Source organism: Chionomys nivalis, chromosome 26, assembly GCF_950005125.1.
Source record: "Chionomys nivalis chromosome 26, mChiNiv1.1, whole genome shotgun sequence".
Lineage (NCBI taxonomy): Eukaryota > Metazoa > Chordata > Mammalia > Rodentia > Cricetidae > Chionomys > Chionomys nivalis.
In genome coordinates this window covers 8398040-8422185 of record NC_080111.1, presented here as the reverse complement: position 1 = coordinate 8422185, position 24146 = coordinate 8398040, and the positions used below count along the sequence as shown (strand labels likewise).

At 44.6% G+C, this 24146-nt stretch overlaps 2 protein-coding genes across 3 annotated transcripts in view; one reads left to right on the top strand and one right to left on the bottom strand.

Annotated features, from left to right (window-relative positions):
* The first annotated feature begins 2000 nt into the window (after nt 1-2000).
* C26H2orf88 (chromosome 26 C2orf88 homolog) lies at nt 2001-21029 on the top strand. The gene is made up of 2 exons (XM_057758557.1): nt 2001-2638; nt 18965-21029. The coding sequence occupies exon 2, from the start codon at nt 19128-19130 to the stop codon at nt 19440-19442; it is 315 nt and encodes a 104-aa protein (XP_057614540.1). The 5' UTR covers nt 2001-2638; nt 18965-19127; the 3' UTR covers nt 19443-21029.
* A 1214-nt stretch (nt 21030-22243) lies between these two features.
* Nucleotides 22244-24146, bottom strand: part of Hibch (3-hydroxyisobutyryl-CoA hydrolase) — a 44623-nt gene continuing 42720 nt past the window's right edge. The window contains exon 15 of one of the 2 annotated variants that reach the window (XM_057758554.1): nt 22244-23801. In XM_057758554.1, coding sequence (XP_057614537.1) covers nt 23686-23801 — 116 coding nt within the window. In that variant the 3' untranslated portion in view covers nt 22244-23685. The remainder of the gene's footprint in view (nt 23802-24146) is intronic. The other variant, XM_057758556.1, reaches the window with a different exon arrangement.

The following is a 24146-nucleotide window of genomic DNA, read 5'->3' as shown; positions in this document are numbered from 1 at the left end:
GGGGGCCGGAGACATCCTCACCCACTTTCTTCTTCTGCCCTAGTAACTAGGATGCACAACCACAGTTTTCTTTCTCTTCTCTCAAGGACCGACACCCATCACTCAGGGTGTGGCCTAGCGATCTCTTAGAATCCTAGCAACACAGACTGACTGAACCATAAAGCCGAGAAAGGCAGGGGCCAGCAAATATTACAGGAATTGAGCCTCAAGGTAGAGCCTTGCATTTGATCATAATTATTCAGCGGAAATGTATGTGAATACATGCACCATCTAGACACAATCAATTTTGTATATTAAAATAATTGCTTATCAAACAAATCAATTTAATGATGTTCACACTCTGATGCCATTAGTCACACTAAATGACAAAATTTATATGTTTGAGCTACAGTATTTTTCAGGTAAAAGTTACCTTAGCTGATTTACACAGAACAGAAACTAAAGGCACCCAACTTTCTTAAGGCTGACCTAGGTCTGACAGCTTCCCAACCCCTCTGTTCTCAGGGTCGATTCTTTACTGAACTGAACCTTCAGAGAGCCTGCTGGTGCAAGCCTATAGGCTTCAGGGTTTCCTTAGTGTGTGTGTAGGGGTGCATGCAGGTGCATGGGGGTGCGAGAGTGTTGCGTGCAGGTGCGTGGGGGTGCAAGAGTGTGCATGCAGGTGCAAGGGATGTAGGAGTGTGTACATGCGGGTGCGTGGGATGTGGGAGTGTGCATGCAGGTGTGTGTGGGAGTGCGTGCATGCAATTGTGTGGGGCTGCAGGAGTATGCATGCAGATATGGGGGAGTGTTGCATTCAGGTGTGGGTGTGTGCATGCAGGTGGGAGATGCAAGAGTGTGTGCATACTGGTGTGTGAGAAGTGTGTGATTGCAGGTGTGTGGGAGTGTGAGTGTGTGCAGGCAGATGGGGGTTGCATGGTGTGGGAGTGTGTGCATGCAGGTGTGTGTGGGGGGGAATATGTGCATGCAGATGGGGAGTGTGGGGAGTGTGTGCATGCAGGTGTGTGTGGAGGTGTGGGAGTGTGTGCATGCAAGTGTGTGTGGGAGAGTGTGCACGCAGGTGTGGGGGTGTGTGGGAATGTGCATGCAGATGGGGGTGTGCAGGAGTGTGCGGGAGTGTGCGCATGCAGGTGTGCAGGGAGTGTGCGTGCAGGTGTGGGGGTGCAAGTGTGTGTGCATGCAGTTGTGGGGGGTGCAGGAGTGTGTTCATGCAGAGGTTAGAGGAGGCCCTCAGGTGGTGTCTTCAACAACTCTTGAACTTATTCCCTTGAGACAGAGTCCCTTGTGGGACCTGAAGACTACCTTTTGGATTGGCTGGCTTGTGGACTCCCAAGAATCCACCTAGTTCTGTGTCCCCCACATTCCTAAGGCAGGTCTCAGTCTCAGCATGTTCATCTGTAATGCGAAGGAGCCAAAAGAGTTGTCAGTGAGGTCCCTTGAGGCATGAATTTTGCATTGACAATCCATTGTGGAACAGGCTAAAATAAAGGTTCTTTTGTCATTCTCTTGGGGCTGTTGCTCTCGCTGGGAATCTCGGAGACAGAAGCAAGCATCACATGAAGCGAGCGACAGCAAGGTCTAACTGAATAATGGCCATGTTTGGAGGTCCCTGCTTCGTTAAAGAGTAAGAAAATGGTCTTTCAGGATATTTTGTTTTGAGAAACAAGCGTGTCGATCGTTGTGGATGGGAGGATAGAAAAGTGCAAGACGGGATGCATTTTCAAATCTGTAAATACTCCGGAGGACTTTTGCTTAGCTCTCTCACTGTGCCAAGTCCTTGGTCGGGCGGAGTCTGCAGGGTAGAGCTGCCAGGTGTGACTCTTGGGGTCAAAACAGTTTGCCTGCTAAGCCGGCACCAGGGCGGCGGAGCCTTCTCGGGGAGGGCCAGGGCCGGGGCCAGGCTGCAGGAGGTCACCTGCGGAGCCGGCGCCAAGCTGCAGCACCCGGCGTGCCGCGCCTGCTCCCACGCGGACGGAGATCAGGTGATGTCGCAGCCCAGGTGGCTCCGGGGAGGTGGGGCGGGAGAGTGAAGCGGCCAGCTCACTTAGCTTTCGTACTCGGTGATGATGATCTAGATCCCGCTAGGGAGGTGGCGCCGCGTGGATATATCGCGTGCCGGGGACCGGTGTGCGAGCGGTGGCCCAGCCCTTTGGATCTCTCTGGCTGTGCCTGGGACTCGGCGCTGGGTGGAGCAGCCCCTGGCGGTGCCAATGCGGAGGGCGTGCTCAGTAGCCGCCGCCTCCCTTGGCTCCACTTGCAGGATACCACCCGGTGAGGGCCGCGAACTCGCGAGTAGAGCGAGGAGGGCGGGCTTCAGGAGGAGGAGCCGGGGGCACGGCCTCAGGACGCCCGCCCTCCGGGAGTGGCCACTAACTTGACCCAGCTGGCGTTCACGAGACCGCGGAGTCGCTGCCCCTGCAGCCCCGCCACGCTGCGCCCTTTCAGGCTGCAGCTCCCACCCTGACGCCACGCTGCGCCCTTTCAGGCTGTAGCTCCCACCCTGACGCCAGCGCCTTCCCCGGAGCAGCTCCTGACCCGGCAGCCCGGGCTGCGGCCAGGGGCATGAGGCTCGCCGAGCACCCACGCCGAGGCCGTGCAGACCCGCGATGGCTGCACAGCTACGCCGCCCCTGTGTAGGGTAAGTGAACATCTGGGAGGTGGGTGTCCTGCTCTGTTGCCGTGACCTTTTCCCATTCCAAGCCAGGAAAGCTGGAGTTGAGGGAGTTAATTGTATGGAACATTTCACAGCTGTCCCGGATACATCCTCACAACCCAGGTCCTTAATTGAGCCGCTAGCTCCGCCCTCGCGATCTTGTTCCCAGTCCTCAAATTCAAGTATTTCATTGTGGGGTGCAGATTCCCTTCCCACCTGAAAAGTGAATGAAGGGTTTCAGGTAAAGGCCGTTACAGGCGCACGCCAACCTGTCAGGCTTGTGCTGAGTGGCACATGACGAGCGAAGTATTGATGCCTTGTACTCTTGGAAGCCGTGGGAGGCTGAATCTTGAGGGGAAATCATGCAAACGAGAAAGAAGTGAAAGAGTAAACCGTTGGGATCCTCAGCCCCAGAGAAGGCTCTGAGAAGCAGCGAGTTTCTGTCTCCGGTCTGACCCTCCCCGTCCTTTATTGGCGGTAATACCACATTGTAAACTAGTGACTAGCCACATAAACTGCTACATCTAAATATCAAATGGAGATTTTGGGGTACAATTTCAGGGAATTAAAGAGTCTACTTCTACTGTGGCAACATTAGCAGGTAGATAATCTGGTTTTCCTTCGAATGAGGTTGTTGATGGTTCCTGAGATAGCTCTCGTGCCCGTATAGATGGGGACTAACGTTATTTAAGCAGAATGGTTCTGGACAAAGTGTAACTTCAGATTTTACCCTTTTCTTCTTTCTAATAACTTTCTAGTACTTTCGTCTAGTGGTCTGCCTGCCCCGTCAATTTCAATAGACTGTTCACACCTCACTTTTGGCATAAGCCAGGTTTTGATTGGCCACTTCCATGTCAGAAAACTCCCTGTGTTTGGAGGTAACTTCCTGTTTGCGTCAGCAAGGCCATGCTGACAAGGGCTTCTAGGGACCTGTGTCTCCTCAGTCCTGTCCTAGCCAAGAACCTCCCGGCTTCTGAAATTACATGCAAGAATTCTTCTTTTTGCAAAGGAAATCTAAAACTTCCCTTTGAAGTCCATCCCACTCACCCCCCCCCCCCCAAAAAAGAAAATACAGACAGAAAGGAGAAAAGAGAAAGGAAAGGCTTGAAGCGACAGTTGCGTCTGTTTGGCTGGCTGCTGTGAGGAGGGAAACGTTAACTCACGCGGTACATATAGGTGCTCAGAAGCCATGGCAGGGGTGTCTTTAATGAATAAACCAAAACTGATTAAACAGCGGTTTTATTGTGAACAGTCAGAATACTACTTTCTACCATAAAGTAAAAACTCCGACTTGACCAAAAAACCACAGATGTCCTTTATTTGATGTTAGGTAGACTTTATTAATCTTTAAATTGTGCAGCTTCTTGCTTCGTAAGTGGACTGCTTTCTCTTTTGGTTTCTATCTCTTTAAACCTCTAATTTCCACTTTAACATTTCAACTTTGATTCTGATAGTCATTGTGTAATTCTCCACATTTGAGAACGCCCAGCACGGATCCTTTTGTGCTGAAGGTTGCACAGTTAGGAGCCCAAGGCATGGTGGAAAAGCTGCACTGTGAGGAGCCTGGGCCACGCCAGAAATGGCTCTGGAGGTTTGAACTTTGAAGCCTGGTACGTACTCTTTCACAGATGGTAAAATGAGGCTAATGCCATCCACTTTCAGGCCGATTGCTGAGCTTCAAAAACTGAGAAAGTCAGAACAGTGGCTGCCAATCTAGTTGGTCCCTATAGAAAGTAGTGAGTCGGGGGAGTTCGGCGCTTAAATTGTTCTAGTCTGTCGGTGTTTTCTCTAAGGATTTCAGGAAAGGAAAGTTTAATCAAGTGCCTTGCAGGGAAATAGCCTCTGGGTTTGACACGGAGGGAACCAGTCAGCTTCCGACTGGTAGAAATACAGACCTCGGCCCCACCCCAGCCTTGCCTGCTCATGCCTTTAATTTCACTGGAGATTTATGTCAAACTAGTTTATAGGGCTTGGGAATTCTAATTCATTTTCTCCCGTATTTAGTATTAGACGCTAACATTGGGACCAAGTTGTGCGAGTGGTTTCTTGAGACCTTCCCACAGGTTTTCGGGAGATTCCCAGACATTCATGTGTTCACGACTCCAGGTTCTCTTGGTTGTTAGCGTCTGAGTGATCGGAACGGGAAGGCATGGGCCGTTCACCGCTTCGGCTTGTCCTGTAGCTCCACCCCATCCTTGCCAGCTTGATGCTCAGAAGGCAGAGGACAGCCGCTTTCCTTCTCTAATTAATTAAAGCACCATCTGCCTTGGGATTCTAGGATTCTGCTAACTAGGGCCCATGTTCCATAGCAAACGCACAATGAACAATATGCACCAGATTGGAGGCATCAGAATGTTGGTAAGTTCCGAGTTTTGGCAATAGTAAATAACTCCAGATAGCTAGGGTATGGAAAACACTATATTTTAAGAATTCATTTCTTAAAATGAAGAGTAGAGAAATCACACATTTGTCACAAGGGGCTGAAGGTAAACAGAGCCAAGAATCTAGATGGCAGAGACACAGGGATGCCACGGAGTCCTGTGGAGTAGAGGTGTGTCTTCTGTGGGGGCATCATCAGAACATTGTAAACATTAACCCGAGTCCACTTCTCCAACTCTGCAGAAGCCTTTGTATGAACAAAGCCAATAGCATCAAATCCACCGCTTATACCCAGCATCTAACACACTGAAGACACACAGGTTTCTGGAGAGCAGACATGCTTTAGAAACATCCTTCCTCACGTGCTTTGGGGAAGCATTCTGTGTCAAAGAAAAGAAAGGGAAAGGAAAAAAAGTTTCCCGTGAGGAATGTTCTCACCAGGAGAGAGCACTTACAAGCTCAACAGTCTAGACACCTGGACATGAGAATTTTAGAGGCTCGGGGGAATTCTGGGAAGTCTGTAGAGAGGAGATAGGGCTTCCCCATCCTTGAAGACAGTCTTTGGTGTAAGTAGGGAAGTGGGGAGAGGGTGCAGGGTGCAGATAAGGAGTGGGGGGGAGTGTTTCCAGTTAAGGAAGGGGCAGAAGCCAGAGATGGACATGAATGCTGAAAACAGCCCAGCACTGAGTAGGAGGAGGTGCCATTGTGTGAGTGCAAAGTCCGGAGCTTTTAAATGTGGTTCTTTGAGCCCACCCTCCCCCGGACCACTGTCCCATCCGCCACAGGCAGCAGATGTGATAAGTCCTTAGCAAAGACGTACAGAGTACAGCATCATGAAAGAATCCGTAAGCTTGAAATAGCCAACTTTTCCGAGTTCTTGTCTCTGTCCTAGAGTCCAAGTGCACTTGAACTCCGAGTTCTCTTGCGTCTCCGCGTAACGTGCTGCTTCTCAAGGCTCCGAATTAGATACACTGCTGCCTGGAGGTTAATTTAGTGCTCAGCACTTAATTCCCTCCTGCTGTTTGCACTCCCTCCTCGTTCTGATGGAGCTGAATTGGTTTCACTGTGTAACATAATGCCTGAATTGAATGCAGAGGGAAGGAAAGAAACTTTCGCTGTCCTGTGTCAGGGGCGAGTGCTCGAGAGTCCAGCTGCTAAAAGGCTTAATCACGTGAACTTAATCATGTGAACATGTAACACGCAACACCACGTGCCTTGAGAATTGGGCCTGAGGTTCTAGATCATTCTTTCTTCACTAATTGGCGAGAAGCTACATCTCACTTTGCTCCAGGACGTATTTATAGTACTGGAGGAACTAAGACAGGCTCAGAGTTCAGCATCTGCCCTCATCAGGGAGCGGCCAGGGAAAGCCTGCGAGGGCCACGGGAGACCATTGGCTTAGACGACACGACACGCGAGAGAGGCTTTCACGGCCAAAGAAAGGCGCACGTCACAGTTCTAACTTCTGGCTCCCTAATGACGGCTGCCAACCTTAATTTATACGTCTTTTCATAACTACAGTCCGAAGACATAACTCACTTAAAATAATCTGATATTGCTAGGTTTAGGAGACACTCCAGAGGAAAAGGGAAGGAGAGCCACACAAAGCAGCTCGTCCCAGGCGGTTGAGGATCCCCACCTGGTTTTTTACCATGTCCGTGGTGGAGCCTTGTTTGTTGGCACGTAAAACCAAAGCACCTGGTTTCCAAGGACCTGGCTTGCAGAATCTCAAACATCATCCTTGCCCTTAGCCATGCTAATTTCTCGACCTAGCATTGAGAACCCGGCCCCAGGCATGAACGCATAGGAGCTGTCTGACTGAGACAGCTCTTGGTGGGCAGCCACACGCTGTACACGTCCCTTGTTGGTGACCTTCAGATACGTCAGGATTGTATTTATGCAAGTTCCAGCTTTTGCTTTTTTTGACGCAGAGGAACATTAAGTGGAGTCTGTTTGACCATGTCGTTGAATCCTCCTGTAAATGTATATTCCAAGTGAGTGATTCTCAATGTTCCCAGAACAAAGACCCCCAATTTTTAGACTCAGTTTTCATGGATCCTTACAAAAAAAAAAAAATCACGGAATTGTTGGATAAATTATTAGAGGACAAATAATGACAAATATGCTGTCACAAACTCAGTGACATATTATAAAAAAAATAACTTAGGTATTTTGCATGCCTCTGCGGGGAGTGTAGTGTTTGTGCACACGCGTGTGTAAATGTGCCAGAGAAAGACACTGGTTCTCTTCTCCAGTCACTTCCCGTCTTGGTTTTGAGACATGTTCTCACTGAGTCTGGAGCTCACAGGTTCAACTAGACTGGCCAGCAAGCCCTAGCACTTGTCTCTGCAGCCCCAGTGCCAGGGTTCTGGATGCATCTTCATGTCTCCTCTCTCCTCTGTTAAGGACATGGTACTGGGGATTGAACTCGGGTCCTTATGGTTGCATGGCAAGCGCTTTACTGAGCCATCTCCATCGTTCCTTCCAGTAGGTTTTTAAATGAATTAGCATTTTGATTAAGTATATTTACATTGAAATTGATAGCACATAAATATACATACATGTTTAAGATGTGTGTGCGCGCGCATGTGCGTGCATGCATGTGTGTGTGTAGGCTTGCATTAATTCAAGGCAAAGCCCATTTAAAAGCCACAAGGTGAAGCAGATAGCTTCACAGAACCCTGTGAGAGGTTTAGAATGTGACGTAAAATGAGCCAACCGTAAACCCAATCTAGAGTTTAAGGCGAGCTTTTAGCTGTTCTCTGCCTGTTCGTCTGACAGATTTGAGTTGTGGTTTTGCTTGGTTGGGTTTTTTTGGTTTTTATTTTTTTAATTTTTTATTTTTTGAGGCAGGGTTTCTTGGTGCAACTGTCCTCACTGTTCTGGAACTTGCTTTGTAGACCAGGCTGGCCTTGGATTAGAGATTCAACTACCTCTGCCACCCGGGTACTGGGGTTAAAGGCATGCGCCACCACCACCTCCAGCTAAGTTGTTTTCTTAATTATTTTTTAGATAATTTTTCCTTGTGTGTAGTCTGTGACAGCTTCAAACTCTGGGTTCTACTTTGTCTCCTGAGCTGTATAATTTCAGGCACCTGTCACTATGCTCAGTTTTATTAGGTCATTTTAAACTGCACTGCTTGCTTTGGTTTATTGATTTATGCCTTTTTCTGTATCATTTATGTCCGTCTTACCTGGGATTAATTTTTCCTTTTTAGTTTAAGGTGAAATCGGGTAACCAATTTAAGCTTTGTTTTTGCTACAAGGATTCAAGTCTATATAATTTATTTTACATTGAAAGATTCATTTCAGGATTTTAATATGTTGTAGCGTTTATTGAGCTGGAAATAGATTTAATTCCTTTTCAATCTCCTCTCCACCCCCATGGGTGACTTAACAATGAGTCGTTTCCAAATATGTGGGACTTTTCCCACAATTTTATTTAACAACTTTATTATTTAAAAAAATGTAATACCAGGGCAACTGGGATATATATTCTATAGAATTTCAAGCCTCTACTTCTGTTTGGCTCTCCTCTACTCAGTCTGCCCTGGTGAATGTCCCATAAGCACGTGAGGGAATGCCCTCATTTCTGAGTCTCTGTTCAGTGGGCCATGCTTAAAACGTAGATTCATTTTGTCTCTGCATAATCCGTTCAGGCTAAGCAATATAAATCTCCCAGCTGTGTTGTGGCTTATTTCTCCTTTTAGTTCTGCCAAGTTATGGCTCTTCATGTATTTTCAAACTATCAGTCGCATACATATTTATATTTAAACTGCGCCTCTTACAGACAGAATGTAGTTCGTATTTCTAAAAGATGTTTCGGGATGAGTCCTGGTTCACAGCGTAATTGAGCGGGAGGTGCAGAGTCCTCAGACAGCCTGACTGCAATCCCTCAGCTTCCCAGACTGCCGGCACCCCATGGAATGACTCCCGTGTTTCACAAGATGCAACTGTTTTGCTACGCCATGACCACCTAAGGTCCACACTTTATATTAGGGGTCCTTCTTGGTTTTATATAATTCATGGGTTTTGATGTGTTTAATACCCAGCATTATAGCAATATAAAATACTTTCACTGCCTCCAGAATCGTCTGTTCACCTGTCTCTTCTATCAACCTCCATTCATCATCCTGTACCCCTGTCTTTCACTGTCTCCATAGCTTTGCCTTCCCTAATATGTCAGAGTCGGAGTGACATAGCATGCAGTCCTTTCAGATGGGCTGAATACCTCACTTCTGTCTAGTGCTGAACACTGTCCCGTTATCTAGATGTACCACAGTATCCACTCAGCAACTGAGTAGTTCCTAAGTCTTAGCATTTGCGAAAAAGACGCTGGAGTGTAGACTTCTGTGTGGGCCTTCATTTTCACTTGGGTGGCTGCCGAGCAGTGATGTTGTTGGATTGTGGAGAAGAGTGTGTTCACTGGGTAAGAAGATGCTAATCTGTCTCCAGTATGACTACATCACCCGTGTTCTCACCTCCAACACGCAGAACCCCGCTCCACACTCAGCTCCGTCTGGGGCTTTGGACTGTCCACTACTCTATTGGGTTATGCTGTATCTGAGCGCTGGTCTAACCTGTAATTCCCTAATGCCATATGATGATTTTCTAAACTTGGAAGTCACCTTCCGAGTCTTCCACAGTGAGGGGAAAGTCTGCACGTTTTGATCAAATCCTTCAGTTTTGTTATTGAGTTTTTGGAGTTCTTTGTACATTTGGATTTTAGTTTTGTTTTTTTTTTTTAAACTTTTTATTTATATTTTAGGTATGAGTTCCCTGTATGTACCAGCAGAGGGCACCAGATCCTATTACAGATGGTTGTGAGCCACCGTGTGGGTGCTGGGAATTGAACTCAGGACCTTTGGAAGAGCAGCCAGTGCTCTTAACTGCTGAGCCATCTCTCTAGGCCATGGATTATAGCTCTTATCTAAGCCATTACAGTGTTTTCTCCATGCCACTGCCTGATCTCATTTTATTTGAGTGTCTCATAAGGAGTGGAGCTTTTAATTCTTGTGAGAACAAGCAGTCTTTTACTGAGCACACCTTTGGTGTTGGACCTAAAAAAGTCACCACCAAACCTGAAGTCATATATAGGCTTTTTTTGTCAGTGGTGGTTTGTTTGGTGTTTGTGTGTGTGTGTGCTGTGCTATAGACGTTTTAAGTCCACAAACTATTGTGAGTTCATCTTATTTTCTTTGCGAGTGTACACTCCTCAGACCACTTGCTGAAGACTGCGCCCTCCGCTTCTCTGCCTGGACCCAAAATCAGTTGGTGATATTTGCTTAATTTTTATTTCATTTGGCTACTATTTTTTATCTATCTACCTATTTTTTTTTTTTATTTATTTGGAGAGCACAAATTTCTCATTTGTGAGTGGTTGTCAGTTGGAAATAGCTTCGGGGTTAGGGACGGGGGCTTGTGTCCACTTCTCTCAGTGCTGGGATCCTGTCTGACACAGATCTGGGCAGGTCCTGTGTCTGCTGCTATAGTCTCCGTGAGTTCATCCGTGCGTCAGTCAGTCACGCTGTGTTCACAAGGCCTTGTTTCCTTGGATCTTATTTTTTGACTAACTTAATAATTTGTTTGTAATTAGGGATTTTAGTCTATTTTCTTCTGAGTGGTTTTTACACGGAAGGTGGGCATTGTGTCTTCTCTTTGTGTTTTGACTGTCCTTTTGAATTTGTGCTTCTGGAGGCTGAACTGCTCATATGTTAGTCAAGGCTACCCCAGAGGCCCAGGCCCGGCCACGTTCATTTGTAGTGGGTTTTTGTTTGTTTGGTTGGTTTGGTTTTTCAAGACAGGGTTTCTCTGTGGTTTTGGAGCCTGTCCTGGAACTAGCTCTTGTAGACCAGGCTGGCCTCGAACTCACAGAGATCCGCCTTTTTTTCCATCTTTTTCTTCTGCGCTTCCCCTTTCCGGTCTTCTGAGTTTAAGGCATGCAGTTCTTCACAGCTTGGATACTGAATGATACTGAATTATCTTCTTTGTGGCTGCTTTGTTTCGATTTTTAAATATTTCCCTCTCATTTTCAATGGCTCGCTTATTTCAGATAATATGCCTCTTTCTTCTTGCATTTGTATTTTCTCTTAATTGTACAATGTCAGTTTTGCCAATGAGATTGATTGATTTTCATGATCATATTTTTCCTTCCTGTCCTTGGGTATGTTTGTTTGAAAGTCTGAGTAAGTTCTATTAAATTCTGTTAGCTATTGAACACCGGGTAAATGGGGATCTAGCAGTACACTGGCTAGTTTTACGTCAACTTGACACAAGCTAAAGACATCTTCGAGGAAGGAACCTTAGCCGAGAAAATGCCTCCATAAGATCTGGTTGTAGGTAATTCCATAGGGCATTTTCTTAATTAGTGATTCACGGAGGAGGGCCCAGTCATTGTGGGTGGAACCATCCCAGGGCTGGTGGTCCTGGGTGCTGTAACAAAGCAGACTGAGCAAGCCATGAGGAGCAGACCAGTAAGCAGCACCTCTCCATGGCCTCTGCATCAGCGCCCGCCTCCAGGTTCCTGCCCGGCATGAACCCCTGTCCTGACTTCAATGAATGGTGGACTACAATGTGGAAGTGTGAGCTAAATGAACCCTTTCCTTCCCAGGTTGTTTTTGATCATGGCGTTTCATCACAGCAATAGAAACCCTAACTAGGACAAGTAACCATCTCTTTTCTTGACTGTAGGTCATTTTCTCGTTTCTCTATGTGACTTGTAGTCTTTTTTTTTTTTTTTTTTTACTGGATGTTGTGTATTGTTAACATTTTGAATAGAGTCTGGATTGTGTCATCTTTGTTTAAATGACGATTTTACACTTAAAGTGAGACTACTTCTGTTTAGCCCATGCGCATGCCGGGCTGACTCTTTCAGAACTGAAGTCTTCCTGGAATATGACTTTCTCATCTATGTGTTGTCTGTGGCTGTTTCTGTGCCATGAGTATCTTAGCGGGTACTTGCGTCATATGGTGTGTGTGTGTTTGTCTGTTCAGACTGCTTCAACCAAATACCATAGACTGTTTACAAACAACAGGAACACACTCTGACGGTCTTGTGCTAGAAAGTCCAGCTCCGCCCAGACACCAGCAGATTCAGAGTCAGCCCTGGAATCAAAGGTGCCACATCCTCTCATGGCAGTGAAGGGCGGGAGTTTGGGATTTCTTTACAAGGTCGGTATTACTGTGATCCTATTTCCCAGAGTTCCCAGTTTAACACTGCCATGTGAGGGTCGAAATGTCAATACGGCATTGGGGGAGCAGTCACAAGCACTGTCTACAGTGATGCCTGAGACGTCTAAGCCACATACTGTCTAGTTCTTTAAGACCTTTGCCCGAGCCTTGTTCTTGTTATTTCTTCTTTTGAAAACTGTATACATACATATACATATATGTATATGTATGTATATATACAGTTATCTCTATATATTCTTGTTATTTTTTCTTTTGAGAAATATATATATATACTTTTTTCTATGCTCTCCTATTATGTCAATCCAATGTACAGCTGGCAGATTCTCCCCTACCCAATGACCTTCCTCTTCCCTTGACTGTTTCCTCAGCTGTGCACAAGTTCCTTAGCTTTATGAGGTCTGCTTGTCAACTGTTGGGCTCAATTCCTGGGCCAACAGAGCTCTACTCGTAAAATCCTTTCCTACACTTACATCTTGCATGGGATATGTTGTCCTCTAACAGCGTTAGCATTTTGGGGTTCAAACTGAGGTATGTGATTCACGTGAAGCTAATTTTTATGCAAGTGACAGATACTGGTCTGATGTCATTCTCCTGTATGTGAACGTCCAGTTTTCCAAGCAGCATTTGTTGATGCTGCTGCCTTCTCTTCACTGTGTTTCTGGCCTCAATATCAGGTGGCTGTAGGTTTATGTACCCATGTTTGGGTCTTCTCTTTTGTACGTTGGTCTCTATATATATGTTTTTGTGCTAGTACCACACTGTTTTCCTTACTATAGCTCTATATCTTGGAATCTGGAATGATAAATCTCTCTACTACTGTTAGGTTTTGTCAGAATTGCTTTGGCTGTCTTGGGTCTCCTCTGACTGTGTATGAATTTTTATTTCTGTATGCTGTTTATTTCTGTAAAGACTGATATATGTATTTTGACTGGGATTGCATTGAATCTATATCACTTTGGGCAGGATGGTCATTTTCACAATATTAATTCTAACAACCCACGAATATGAGAGGTCTTTGTATTTCTTAATGTCTTCAGAGATTTGAAGTTTTCATTGTAGAGATCCTTTACCTCCTCGGTTAGGTTTATTCCTAGATATTTTATTGTCTGAGGCTACTGTAAGTGGTAGTGTTGCCACAATCTCTTTCTCAAGAGTATTTGTTGGAGATGTAAATAAAGATGCTACAGGGTTTTGTAAGGTTGATGTTGTATCCACTACTTTGCTGAAATTGTTCTTTCTAGTTCTCCAGAAGACTATATGTGGCCTCTTATGCATAATAGATCATTTACAAATAGGGATAATTTGACCCCTTTTCCTGTTTGTATCCCTTGCTGTACTGTCCCAGTTAGTGCTTTAAGCACTAGACTGAGGAGGAACGGACAGCCATGTCTTCTTGATTTTAATGGGATTGAGTATTCCTCTACTTAGGATAATGTCGGTTGGGTTTGTCATATGTATCACAATAAAGTGCTGAGGTTTATTATATTTATTGACTTATATACATACAGTCATTCCTGCATCTCTGGGATAAGGTCAACTTGCTTCTGCATGGTGGATTAACTTTTTGACATGTGTCTGTATTCTATTCACAATTATTTTATTGAGATGTTTTTTAAATTTGTGCCCATCAGAGACATTGACCTACAAGGTTTTTGTGTGTGTGTGTGTGTGTTCCTGTTTTGTTACCTGTATTTGAGTAATACTGGCTTCATAGATGGCATCTCGGAGTGTTCCTTATGTATTGGCTGAAGATATTTGAAAGTCAAAGTTGAATAGATATATGCTTTTAATTCATTTGGGCTGGACTTTTTTGGTCAGAGGTTTATTATTATTGTTTCAGTCAATTCATTTGTTATGTTCAGGTCATTGACCTCTCTTGGTATAACTTTGGTGTTTCTATGTACCTAGAATTCATGTTTCTTTTAGATTTTCCAACTTGATGGAGAGCTGGTTTTCTGAGTATTCCCTTATAATATTCTGAATGTTTTTAGTGTCTGCTGTAAATGTCTCACCATTCATTTCCATTAATTTGGAGCCTCTCTCTTTCTTTTGGTTAGTTGGGCCAAGAATATGTCAATCTTGTTTATTGTTTCAAAGAACTAGCCCTTTAGACTCATTGATCCTTTATATTAATTTATTTCATTAATTTCTACTTTGGTCTTTATTTCTTGCTGTCTACTGGGTTTGGGCTTGTCTTCTGTCTCTCTAAATTCTTGAGTTGCGTCATTGTCATTTATGCTCCTGGTTTTGTTTTGAATACAGGCATATGGAGCTATAAGGGGTACTTGAAGAACTTTTTAAAAAATGCCTCAAAGGTATTATTGTGTTTTCATTTTCATTTAGTTCCATAAACTTTTAAAAAATTATTTTGACTTCCATTTTGGCCAGTTCATTGTCCACTAATGAGTCGTTTAATCTCCACAAGTTTTACACTTAAAAATAATTGCAAACAATTTTTTAATTAAGTTTTATTGCATCATGGCTGAAAAGGGCACTTGGAAATTTTTTTTCTGAATTTAAGATTGTTTTTTTTGCAACCTAGGATGTGTTGTGTTTTAGAGATGCTTCCATAGCTGCTGAATAGAATGTATGTTCTTTGGTGTTTGGGTGGAATATTCTGCTATTAAGCCCATTTGATGTAAAATGTCTGAGGTTTCCCCTATTCTTTTCCCAGATGAGTTATCTACTGGATAATATGAGTTATCTATTTATCTATCTATAAAGCGCATTATCGAAATTACCTACCAGTACTGGGCAGGTATTAACCTATCTTTAATTTCAGCACTATGCTTTCTTGTGAAATCGGGTGCCCCAGAGTTGCTCCATGTATGTTTAGTATGGTAATATTATCTTGGCCAATTGTTACCTTGATCAGGAATGAAGTGCCCTCTTTTTCCTCCTGTGTAGCTTTAGTTTGAAGTTGAATTTTGTCAGATATGTGGATGGCAACTGCTGCTTCCTTTGGTCCCATTTGCTTGGAGCACTCTCTCCATCCTTTCAATTTAAAGTGGTGCCTACAGCCAAGTCTCTGCCGATAACAGGAAGATATTGTTTTAGTCCACTCACCTAGCCTATGTCTTTTGATTGGAAAATTGAATCCATACATTTTTAAAGTTATTATTCAAGGGTGTGTATACTGTAGTAATTTTCTTGACTTTTTTGCTGTTTTAGTTGTGCTTTGTATTTCATTAATTATAGCTTAATTTTTTTAAGAGTCTCTTGGACATGCGTATTCCTCTCTTCAGTCTAAAGCACTGCTTCCAATATTCTAAAAGATCATTTTGGTAGACATGAAGTTTTTAGGCTGTTTATATCAGGAGCAATTTTTTTGCTCCTGTTTTTGTTAAATACTTTTCCTAGATACAGTGGTTAAGGCTGCCACCATGTCTTTTAGAACTTTAGAAAACATTCCTTCAAGCTCCTTTGGCTTACAAAGTTTCCACTGAGAAATCGGCTGTTACTTTGGTGAATTTGCCTTTATATGTGACATGTTTTTTTCTCTTGCAGCTTTCAACACTCCTTCTGTATGCATAATTAGAGTTTTAAGTGTGGTCGCTCATAAGTAGCTTCTTTTCTGGTCTTGCCTCTTTGGTGTTCTGTATGCTTCTTATATCTATAAGGGTATGTCTTTCCTTAGTTTGAGGAAGTCTATTTTTATATTCTCAAGATCTGGTCTATGCCACTGACTTGGGATTCTTCTTTCTCCATCTTTGCCTTTAATTAGAAGATGCGGTCTTATCTTGGCATCCTACAGTTCCTGCATGTTCTTTTCCTGTGTTTATTTTTTTAATATTCTTTGCTTGTGTGGTCTAATTCCTTCATCTTCAATATTCTATCTTCCACGTAAACCATTCCACGTGTATGACCTTCCTCTGCGTTTTTTTCTAACTGGGATACTGCATTTTCCAATTCTACCTTCATTTCAGTTTGACTCTCCTCAATATTTCTGTCTCTTTATCGAATTTGTTTTTCAAATTCTCGATTGCCTTTGTCATTTCATTCAGCCTTATTTTTGTGGGGTTTGGGGGGGCATCACACAACACATTTTTTCTCTTTATGTTCTAAGGTCACTGAGCTGTTTTTGTCTTCTTTAAGCTCCTTGAACTCTTTGATGAAGTCTGTGAGTTCTTTTAAGATCTGTGCCCTGCGCCTCAGCAAGGTGATTCTTACTGGAGAACATTTCTAAGTGACTGCTTTTTAGAGGAGATGGTTTTGTTCTTTTGTATTGTTTTCCGATGAGGTTTGTGGATGTGGCTATTTTTCTTGTTGGTTGCATGTTTGATGCGGAGACTGCACATGGGGAAGCACATTGGCTGTGTGTTCTGTCCCAGGTCTGGAGGTTGGAAGGGTATGGGAAGAGCCCCTCAGTCTGAGCTGGAGCACTGGATGTGGGACTGGGCTTTATCCACAGATTGAGATGAATGCAGGCAGTTTGTGGAGTCAGCAGGCTAGGCTAGAGCCTAGAGTGCGCTGGCCAGGCTAGACCTGGAAGGTAGCTTTAGGATGGGGAGATAGGATAAGGTCTAGATGATAGAGGTTGCTGAGCAGGTGCATCCTGATCCAAACCTAGAGCTTGGGAGAGTGCAGATGGGATTCCTCAGAATGGGCCAAAGCATTGAGTATGGGCCCAGAGGAGTGGTGGTGAGTGCAGGAGGCATAAAGATGAGAGAGCAGGCTTACCAGAGTGCAAGGTGCTTTGTCGCGGCTGGAAATGGAAGACAGGTAGAGGTTGGGGCCACCAGATAAACCTACTTCTGCCCCTTTGTTTATGACGGAGTGCTCTAATCATTTCCATGTTGATTTTGTCCAGCGACGATATCACTTCTCAGTCCAAAATAGATTCTGTGGTAAGTAATTGCATGCTCTGTGTTAGAGATCTTTAGCCAAGGTAGACCCAGTGTCAATGAGCTGAGCAGAGCCAACAAGACATTCAACACATTCTATACCCCCTTTGAAAAAGCTCTCTAAAATCTGGAACATGAAGCGTGACATACAAAACAAATTTAAACACAGAAGCCTGGAATTCCTTTTGTCCCCCTTTTTTTTTTAAATATCTTAATTGTTAAAGCTATTTTTATTGAACTATATATTCCCCTTCTCATCCTTACTTAGTGGTGGGGTTGTGAGTATATTTAAAGAAAAGCCACACATTTAAAGAAAATCGTAAAGGAGTAAGTACAAACTATTAAAAGTGAGTTGACATATAGTAGCTTTTACTTTCTAGGGACCAGAGGTCTCAAAAAGAACAACTTCCATTTTATGACATTTTAGTGTTCCTTTTAAAATCTAATCAGGTACAGTGGCCAGGAATTGCTGGCTTCATCTGTGCTCTCCAGTGGCTGCATGTCCTTAATGTAGCCACCTATAGAAACCCTAAAGTCCCATCTTAAGTCAGTTCATTCAGTGACAACACCAACTTAAGATGCAAAGGCATGCCAGAGTGTAGCCTGCTCACTGTTTAAACACCGACAGGAGTAGGATGAGGGTACTCTGGCATAAGAAACCTTTGTTTTAAAATAACTTCATAGGATGTATTTCATCCAGAAAGAAAAAAAAAACCCAGGTGGCTCCTAGGTGTCTGTGTTGCCCAGTGCACACACAGGTGTGAAAACCATTATCCTCTTCTCCCCCTTAAGCCATAAAACTCTGGCCAGGGGACAAAATCAGACCTGAACAGCAGCCTCAGATGGGTGAGCTCATGGGGCTGGCGGCAGGAGCACACTTCGCTTAATTCTTCCTAATAGTAAGGATCAGAGATCAGCGAACACTTCCTGCCAAGGACCTGTGGGTACCATCTGTCCTAACTGTCCAGTGCCACCATGGTTAGCAAGACCCAACCATACACCATAAATAAACAAAGGCGCCAAGTCCTGGTGAACTTTCTTTGTAGACAATGTTTTGTTTTGGTTTTGAACGTTTTGGAAGCAGCAGTGGCTGCCACAGCTTGCGCAGCTGTGGGTGTGTGGCCACGGGGGCATGAAGAAATGGCAGACACACACACAGAAACGCTGGGGAAAGGGCAGACACACACACAGAAACGCTGGGGAAAGGCGGGATACTTTCAGTGCACACTGCTAACATCCATACTCCAACCAGAGGAAGGCTTTGCTGTTTTCCTGAGCCTGGAGCACTGGGATCCTAGAGAGTAATGTTCATGACATGAACGCTCACTCATTCCTGCAGGGGGACATCTGCTGCCAAAGGGGGCACCGTCGAATCAGACGCTGGATAAAAGGACCCGGATTTCAAATGGTTATTCTGAAGGAATTGACTTTAAAACTGCCTAATTACACGCTGTGGGACACCCCCACCCATGGGGGCAGCAGAGGGAGGGTGGGAAGAAGAGATAAACAGAAAACACAAAGGAGGGTGACTTGGAAGGGATTTGATGGTCTGATGATATGACTAAGGAGTAAGAGGGTCGTAGGGAGACTATGCCCAGAGTACATTATATATGTGTGAAAGAATAAAAAAGAAAAGCAAAAAAAAAAAAAAAAAAAAAAAAGTGGGTGGAATTCAGTCCAAGAACGATCACTTGTCAGTGTAAAATTTTACTTCATTTACTTTTATATGATTTTCAAAATGTCTGGCGAGTGTCCTGTCGTTCCCACTGAGTGACTTCTCCAGCTTTGGCTCCTGGGGTTGGTTGCTGAGAACCCTGCTTTTCTCTCAAGGAACTAAGGACTTCCTGGTCACCACATCATGCGGAACCTTACGGTGACAACTTCCCTTCTCTCGGCAGGTGAACACAAGACCCGAGGAGTGCTGAAAGAGGCCGGTGTTTGTCACAGAGGCCCGGGAGGAAGCCTGGTCACCGCTGCGTCAACAACCCTGCCCTGTTTCCCAAAGATGCTGTTGACGTCGTCTTAACACCGCTCGCCTTCAGTCCGCCAAAGCTCTTCATCATGGGCTGCATGAAGTCAAAGGAAACGTTCCCCTTTCCGACCACTTTAGACATCCACAAGCTACATGAGAGCGAAATAGCTTTCATGCCGGATGACGGCTGTCAGACCCGGACCCCTTCTCCGGTTAGACCCCAAGTCCAAGAGGAAGAGAAGACACTCCCGGAGCCCAGCCCCGCGGTCCTCGAGTTCGCAGAGCGTCTGGCCAGTGAGATCGTGCAGGATGCATTGCAGCAGTGGGTGTGTGAGAACATCAAGTACTACAACATCCCCTACATCGAGAGCGAGGGCTCGGACACCGCCGTCGCCACCGGGTGATGGCGTTCCGCTAGGCTCTGGATGTGGTCGGTACTAGTTTAAATACACGAGAGAAGTTTCAAAACCCCACCTGGATGTACAGCCGTGTCTATGATATTAGTGTAGCGATGCTCACGATGACAGACGGTTTTAGGCAGTCCTATGTTAACATCAATGTATATCCGCTCCATCTTGAATTTGGGTCACAGAAAGGAGGGGCAGAGGTCTTGTGGCACCCAGCAACCAGCTGAGCTGTCTGCCCAAGCATGTTCTTCCTGAGGCAGTGATGGCATATCACCAAAGAAAACACTGAATAAAAAGTGCCCAAATTTCAAATGGTTATTTTAAGGGATTGACTTTAAAATGACTATTTCTGTTAATATATACCAAAAAAAAAAAAAAAAAAAGCCCAGACCAGGAAAAGGGGTTTCCTTAAAATGTCTTGACAAAGAACTGAACTCCAGCCATAGTGGCCCACAGCCTGTCTGCATGCCAGGTACTGCCCACTTCCTGACACCGTAACTTAAAATCAGAGAGCCAGCAGGAAAGGGGGCTGCCTCGGATGCTCTTCCTAGGAAGTTCATTTATAGGTGAGAAGGATAACTGACGTCCAGGGCCTCAGGGTCATCCCACTGCTTTGCCTGGATGATTTAAACTTTGCCCATTACAGCCATCTTTAAAGGATAATTTATAGGAGCCATGACATTAGTTTACGGGATTGAGTTAGGAAGCTCTCTGACACCTTTTATCCGATGTCTTAACGACAGAAGCCCAGTCTGCGAGGTGACAAGCGAAGCCCAGTGTCGCGGCTCAGCGTGGGTAAAGCCTCCTGCAATGCTGGTGCGGGTGCAGAGCCAGCACACAGGGGGTTACAATTCTCCTCCACTAGACAGCAGAACAGAACACTCCTCCCCAAGGGAGCACCTATGTGGGATTTAGCAGTCACAGGGTGCTCTTAGCCACAGATTATAGAAATGTTATAAATTAAGTATTTGTAGTATATACATTAGTATATACTGTTTATATAGTTCTTTAAATAAATAAAGCTCAATAGTAACAGAGGTCAAAGCCAGTGGAAGAACGGTGCCGACTGTCCAGGATTGTCACCAAGCTGTGCTAGACACCAGGTCTAACTAGAAAGAGAATAGGCCCACCCACACCAGCCCTTCAGCGATATGGTTTATCAGCATCCTTGGAACCCAAAACCACTGGAGAAAGGCTAATGAGATAAATAGGTGTGTGGCTTTGCCAATAACAAGAATCGTTGCCTCTAGTTTTCATAATGTGCTGAAATCCAAGCCAAATAGAGTGAATTCTCCAAGTTTTAGGAGCACAGAGGCCGTTATAATGAGCTGTTTTTCAGTTTGCTTTCAGATACCTGGCCATTAGGCTAATTTTACTAAGCCGTGGGAAGCGTAGCACCCCGCTACACCTGCAATCCAGTAGCTCACAGAACTAAAGCAACCCCTCCTGTTCCTGGCTCTGCACGGATTGTCCCTCCCAGAGTGGAGCCCTTTCCCGAAGTACAGTCTCTAGTTCGCCGAGCAGCGCAGCTTCCAGCGTCTGTGCTGATGGCTCCGGTCACCAGTTTCTCCTATGAGGTCACCTGTTGCAAGGTTTCTTGTTATTCAAAATATACAATTAAGTATATAAAATATGTATGCTGGTCATAAGAAGACATCATCTACACAGAGATAAGAGCAAGTGGGCTGGGGTTACACGTGAGTATTTCAACTTCTCGTTTCTTCCTTGTTGACCCCCACCCCCCAGGGTGGAGCAGAGATGTCTGCCAGGTCTGCATCTAGCTAGAGGTCTGCTCCTGGCTGCCACCCCCTTTCAGCAAGTATGAACGGTTTTACCATGAAGTAAGCACCGTGACCTCACCTAGCCAGGCTTTAATGATATAGTATCTTCTAAGAGACCTGTCTTTGGAATATATGAGAATTGCACATCCGCCCATGAACAAGGAACCACAAGGCTTACCTAGTAGGTGGATAAACCCTGTGTGACGGAGTTGAGCAAACTTTATACCACACTGGATAGTTGTCACGATAGAGTCTGCACTTAGCGAGACACTGTTGATGAGAAATCAGCCTTCTTTCATGCCTTCGCATTAAACATCTGATCCTCATTTGAAGTCTTTCATTAAGGAGAGATGAGTGAGAAGGGGGCCCCATAAGCAGAAAGATAGCGGACTCATTCGCTACTGGATGGGGCATGTGGAGCATCTGTGTACAGGCGGAGGGATGCTATGAGCACACGGTCTCCCAGAGGTGACCGCAGAGGGAGATCAGTGGAGGAAATCAACGTGCCAATCCTTACTTACTAAGACTCTAAATGCCACAATGCGCTTCGCTGTAGTGTCTTTGGTACCGCCACCTTTTGGTCACGGGCCTTCGATCTAGAACTCTCCCATCTTAGTTGCCTTATCAGTTCTTTGCAAACTACCTAGACCTGTTATCACTTAAAGCACAATTTTCAAGGGGACGCACAGGATTGTCTTAAGCCCAAAGGACTTTGTATCAAATGTCCCCTAGGTATTAAAATAAATGCACAGAAACGGGAAGCTATGCACCTCCTGCTCGGTCCCCACTGGCACTGGTGGGAGGGGACAGAGTACACGTCTACACTTTATTATTTTAGAAATCAGAAGCTATACATGGACACATGATGTCAAGAAACAGTAATGCGTATGTCAGTCTATACACATGTAGTATCTGTGTGAAATGACTCAGCCAGCCATGTGTTTCCCTGCTGAGCCGGAAGCGCTAGCTCTAAAGAATTCGCTGTCACTTTATCTACGAAACTCATTTTGTTAGCAAAGTCCCTTCTGTAGGAGTTAACTCAGAAGTGCTATATTTTCCCAAAAAAATTTTGTGAAAAATTTTTTTTTGTAAGTATAATAAAAGTCCAACTAAATGAGCTATCAGTACTTACTTGATTGAAGCAAACACTTGTGGGGTGTGGTTCACCGATGTCTCACATAAAGACTTCTAGTATGTCTTGCTAACATGGACACAGACAAGTCCTTGGGTTAAGGTCTCATTTCGGAGCTTTAAGAATATAGCTGTAACACGCGGTCAATATCGTGGTATTATTTCTGAACTGTCTGGAGAAAAAGGCCGTCATGATAAAAATTAAGAGCTGAGGAAAAGTAGCCTCCACCTGCGTGGGGAGGTGCAGGCATGAGCCCAATGTTCCCTTCAGTTCTGTTGGTTTAGTTCTTACCTCAGTTTTTCAGGAGCCTGGGATGAAGGAGAAATTATACCAAGTTACAAAACAAATGATTAGCTGACTCTAATATAAAATTATTCTAACATAAATCTGCCAGGGGCTGGGGAGATGGCTCAGTAATTCAGAGCACTGGCTGCTCTTCCAGAGGACCCAGGTTTAATTTCCAGTGCCCATGTGGTTACCCATAATCATCCTTAGCCCCAGATCCAGGGACCTAAGGCCCTCTTATGGCTCTGCAGGCAAAATATGCACACACATAAAATATTTGAAAACTGTCAACCTCCAATTACTAAAAGACATTTCTATTTTAAATTGCTTTTGACTTTTCCTACAAAAGTTTGATATAACTTATGAAAAGCAAGGGTGTGTCTGTCTTAGAGACCGGAGTTTCTTAATTCCTCATTTCTTTCAGGTTAGCAAATCCTGCAAATAATAGGCATAACTTGCATTTCTAGCAGGAAGGTATGTTCCGACGACCCGGAAAAGCTGAGGCAGAGACAGCAGTCTGGAGATGGAGCTTCTTTTCCAGTGAGACTCTTCCTCTTCCTGTTTACAGAGTAACTCTTCTGTTAAGTGTTGTTCCAAATTCACGTTTTCTTAAATGAACACTTGTAAGGCATTAATTAACATCCCCCTCCAAATTTCAGGGTCTTTATTTTTGATTATCTATACATAATTTGATTAATTAACATATAAACTACCACTGGGAGCCAGAGTTACCATTTTAAGGAGAGAATGTAACTCAAGACCCTGGAGGACTTGAGAGTTTCCCATCTTTGAAACCAGGGCCCAGCAAGTCATTTCTGATGAAGATCACAGGAGACACTTGAGACGCTGTGGGCCATACAGCATATGCCATGGCATCTTAGGGTTTCTGCTGCTGTGAAGAGACGCCATGACCATGGCAGCTCTTAAAGGGAAACATTTCCAGTTTGCACGCTGGAAATGGGCAAGCTGAGAGACCGAGCTAGCCTCTGTGATGTGTTTACTGACCGTTGCTCCAAAATAAACTGTAGGAGGTCTGGCCATCTCAGAATTTCAGATCACTGCTTCCCAGAGATTTAAAATAGCTATTCAAGTCTTCATTGGTAACTTCCTTTAAACTGGCTGGGTTCCATTTGGGGCTCTGGTCTTTGTCAATGAGAACTGTGAAAAGAAGGTGGCGACATTAGTGCAGCCTGTTGTGCTAGGTGGCGACATTAGTGCAGCCTGCTGTGTTACTATCAGATCTAACCACCGAACTGATTCCTCTGCCTTACTAGGCATTCTCTTCTATAGCACATTTTTCTGCAACATTTATGCTTTCAATAAAACCTAGCAAACTAATCTGGCAGTTTAAATATTCCTCTTTCAGCCTCAGAACTATAAATGGAATCTCTGTATTGCAGACAGCTAAATCACGTATTGGTGCAAGGGGGAGGGGAGGGCAATGGAGGGCAGAGGGCCCAGGCTTCTAACCAGGCTTTGAGAGGAAAATTAATTACTTGAGGT